Source organism: Loxodonta africana, chromosome 3, assembly GCF_030014295.1.
Source record: "Loxodonta africana isolate mLoxAfr1 chromosome 3, mLoxAfr1.hap2, whole genome shotgun sequence".
Classification (NCBI taxonomy): Eukaryota; Metazoa; Chordata; class Mammalia; order Proboscidea; family Elephantidae; genus Loxodonta; species Loxodonta africana.
In genome coordinates, this window is record NC_087344.1 from 30,467,669 (window position 1) to 30,470,367 (window position 2,699).

The following is a 2,699-nucleotide window of genomic DNA, read 5'->3' on the forward strand; positions in this document are numbered from 1 at the left end:
CACTTCCATACAACCTGTGTATTGGTTACCTATTGCTGTGTAACTAATTACCCCAAACTTAGTGACTTACAACCACTGCAACACTGGGGAGCTGTTAACACCTACATGCCTAAAGGTGCAAGAGTGGTTACAACTATCTAGAGAAAGTATCTGTGGCTTCTAGATAAGAGGAACAGCCACCCATAACAACCAGATAGAGAGGGAGCTGGGAGAGCAAAACCCCAAACCTTCTCTCTTTCTGCCTTCCATCTCCTGCTGGGGCGTCCCATTTGCCAAACCCAGCTGGAAGTCAGAAGTCAGGGCCCATCAATGTGGTCCATACAGGTTGGTCTCCCAGGCACAGAATAAAGTGGAAAAGGTCGAACCAGGCCACATGAATGGAAGACACAACACATTAAGCTTAAGTCATATTTTCCTGGAGAATTTCATGATAGCAGCCCCATTCCCACTGCCGTCAAGTCGATTCCAAGTCATAGCAACCCTATAGGACAGAATAGAAATGCCCCCGTAGGGTGTCCAAGGCTGTAAATCTTTACAGAAGCAGATTGCCACATTTTTTTCCCAGCAAAGTGGGTGGTGGGTATGAACCACTGACTTTTTGGTTGCAGCCAAGCACTTTAACCACTGCACCACCATGGCTACCAGTGTTTAATTTGTTCTGTTTTCTGCTTCTTTATACTTAAAGTATATGTTAGGTTATTGATTTGGAATCTTCCTTCTTTTCTTAAAATAGACATTTAGAGCTATGAATTTATCTCAGAGCCCTGTTTTTGCTGCATCTCATAAGTTTTGCTATGTTGTATTTTTATTTTCAATTACCACAAAGTATTTTCCAATTTCACTTGTAATTTCTTCTTTGACTTACTGGCTTTTCAGGAGTGTGTTGTTTAATTTTCACCTATTTGTGAAATTTCCACTTCCTGTTTTATTATTGATTTCTCGTTTCATTCCATTGAGGCTGGGGAAGATCATTTGTACAATTTCGATCCATCAAGAGAATTTAATTAAACAAAAGTGAACTACATCTCAGTGAGACAAAACAAAGGAATGCTGGATGGGCATAGTTCCCCCTTCACTGCTGACTCCTCCACTGCTCAGAGAATGCTAGGCTGTCAGAGGCTCTCTCCACTGGCTCTCACCATACACAACAGAACACACTGGCTCCTGACCAAGACAAGAAATTAAGACGAAGAGAAAAAGCAGCCTTTATTAAGCTTATGCCATGTCTCAGGCACTCTTCGTTATTTGCCTCACATAGTTATTTCATTTAAGGTATGGTAGTGGCCTCTGGAGTCCCTGGGTGGTACAGATGATTAATGTGTTCAGCTGCTAACTGAAAGGTTGGAGGTTCAAGTCCACCCAGAGGTGCCTCAAAGAAAGGCCTGATAATCTGCTTCTGAAAAATCAGCCACTGAAAACCCTATGGAGTAGAGTTCTACGCTAACACACATGAAGTCATTATGATTATAGTTGACTCAATGGCCACTGGTTTTAGTGGCCCCTATACCCAGATGTGGAAACTGAATCTTTGGAGAGTCACACGTTAATGAAAAGCTAGAGTAAAAAGTGTAACAGGTCCTTATTTAAAAACTCTGAGACTCACAGCTTCGGGCCAGGTTCCGCCTCAGAGCCACCCTCACCTCCTTATTCCGCAGTGTGTACACCACGGGATTCATCAACGGAGTCACCACGGTGTAAAACACAGCCACTAGGCAGTTCTGGTCACGGTTTCCCCCTGACTCAGGACGCAGGTAAATGATGGAGGCACAGCCAAAATGCACAATGACCACGGTGAGATGGGCCGCACAGGTGGAGATGGCCTTGTGCCGGCCAGCTGCTGAGGGGATCCTCACAATGGCAGCCACAATGAAGGCATAAGAGAGGAGAATGAGGAGAAAGGAGACCAGCACGACGAGGATGCTCAGGAAGAAGATGACTAATGCTTTGCTGGCACTCTTCGTGCAGCTGAGCTTCAGGACAGGGGCAATGTCACAGAAGAAATGCTCCACACGGTTGCTATGGCAGAAAGGCGAGGAGAAGATCATGGTGGTCTCTATCAAGGCCACACAGAACCCAGAGCAGAACCCAAGGGCTCCCAGCCAGAAGCAAATAGTGGATCTCATGATCATTGAGTAGCGGAGGGGGTGGCAGATGGCTACGTACCGGTCATAGCCCATCAGTGTAAGGAGGAAACACTGACTGCAACCCAGTCCCAGAAAGAAGAACATCTGAGCCCAACAGCCAGTGATGGAGATGGCCTGGCTCTCCATCAGCAGATGTGCCAGCATATTGGGGATGGTCACCAGTGTGTAGCAGGTCTCAGAAAGGGACAGCACCACCAGGAAGCGATACATGGGAGTATGGAGGGTTCGGTCCACATGGATGATGGTGATGATGGTGATGTTGCCACTGATGGTGACCAGGTATGTGAGAAAGAACAAGGTGAAGAGCATAGTCCTTAGGTCTGGGAGGTTGGAGAATCCCACCAGAATAAACTCTGTCACCAGCCAGGTCCTATTTGCCTGTTGCTTCTCAGAACCCTGAAAAGAGACGATAGAGTCAATAGAATACAGTGATGGATGGATGGTCTGCTATGCATCAGGTACCAGTGGGTTAGGAGAGTTTTGATGGTTAAATTTTATGGTCAACTTGGCTGGGTTATGGTTCCCAGAAGGAACACTGGTGGCACACTCGTTAAG

At 46.2% G+C, this 2,699-nt stretch overlaps 1 protein-coding gene across 1 annotated transcript; it reads right to left on the minus strand.

Annotated features, from left to right (window-relative positions):
* Positions 1 to 1,583: 1,583 nt before the first annotated feature.
* LOC100662394 (olfactory receptor 10T2-like) lies at positions 1,584 to 2,453 on the minus strand. The gene has a single exon (XM_010593477.1). The coding sequence runs from the start codon at positions 2,451 to 2,453 to the stop codon at positions 1,584 to 1,586; it is 870 nt and encodes a 289-aa protein (XP_010591779.1).
* Between the last annotated feature and the right edge of the window lie 246 nt (positions 2,454 to 2,699).

Coding starts and splice junctions, on each gene's coding strand:
- LOC100662394 (XM_010593477.1), bottom strand. CDS start 2,453: ATGCTCTTCACCTTGTTCTTTCTCACATACCTGGTCACCATCAGTGGC.